This window comes from Propithecus coquereli, unplaced genomic scaffold (assembly GCF_000956105.1).
Source record: "Propithecus coquereli isolate 6110/MARCELLA unplaced genomic scaffold, Pcoq_1.0 Scaffold186, whole genome shotgun sequence".
Taxonomy (NCBI): Eukaryota; Metazoa; Chordata; class Mammalia; order Primates; family Indriidae; genus Propithecus; species Propithecus coquereli.
Genome location: NW_012143412.1, coordinates 2,348 through 3,226, shown reverse-complemented (window position 1 = coordinate 3,226; position 879 = coordinate 2,348). Strand labels below are relative to the sequence as shown.

The window sequence follows — 879 nt, the reverse complement described above, 5'->3', positions numbered from 1 at the left end:
GTGGGAGCAAAATTCTTACTACCAAGTTTATTAAATAAGCAGAGAGGTAATTCGAAGCTTATTTTACCTATGGATCATGTTCCGGGTATACCATACAGAAGGAAAAGATTCCTTCAGGAGAGATGTGTAATTACGGTTTAAATCCCGTCCAGCTAAGGAACACCGATAATTTCCCACAATCACACCATCTGGATTCAGCATGGGTACCACCTTGAAGACGAAAGTGTCCCGAAGCAACTGTGCATCCCTTGAGTCTCCTAAAATATAATCTAGGAAGCCTTTCATAATCCAAGAGCTGTTGGTTTCCCCTGGATGGACCCTTGCAGTCAGAATCACGGCCTTTCGGGTTCTTGAGTCAGTGTTCTTCAAGGGGGTAGTGATTGTTAAAACATACACCATGTTCCTAGCAAGTGTGTGGCACAGGACACGTATTTTACAAAACTTTGACCGTACTGGGTCATTATTGATGCCAGAAAGGTATTCTTGCAGGTTGGTGTAAGTGTAGGGATAGCAGTGAGCAAAGTAGCAAGTATCTTTGTTGTGTGGAAATTGAAATGTCCATGTAAGAGAGAAATAATGGCGCCCATCTTGCCCAGGGTTGTTCCTGTAATATTTGATTTGGTCTCCTATTCTCTGCCAGCCAATATGATGAGCCTTGGCTTCTTTTTCAGAATAGAACAGTGGGCGCATACCCCGATTATAAAGACTAGCAGGCTTGGTGAAATTGACAATAGTGAATCTGTAGACTATTCCTGCTTGGGTATTAGTGACTTGGAAATAGTACCACTGGGTGTGTTTATTTGTGAAGAGGTCAGGGCGCAAAGTCAGCTGGTATTCATGTTCTTCCCTAATACACAAGAAAGGAAGGGAAAAGAAGCA

At 42.7% G+C, this 879-nt stretch overlaps 1 protein-coding gene across 1 annotated transcript in view; it reads right to left on the bottom strand.

Moving 5' to 3' along the window:
- AGBL3 (ATP/GTP binding protein-like 3) overlaps nucleotides 1-847 on the bottom strand; it is a gene marked incomplete at its 5' end in the record, with an annotated part of 66,559 nt that extends 65,712 nt beyond the window's left edge. Inside the window, one exon of the mRNA XM_012642747.1 lies at nucleotides 68-847. Within this exon, the coding sequence (XP_012498201.1) occupies nucleotides 68-847 (780 nt within the window). The remainder of the gene's footprint in view (nucleotides 1-67) is intronic.
- Between the last annotated feature and the right edge of the window lie 32 nt (nucleotides 848-879).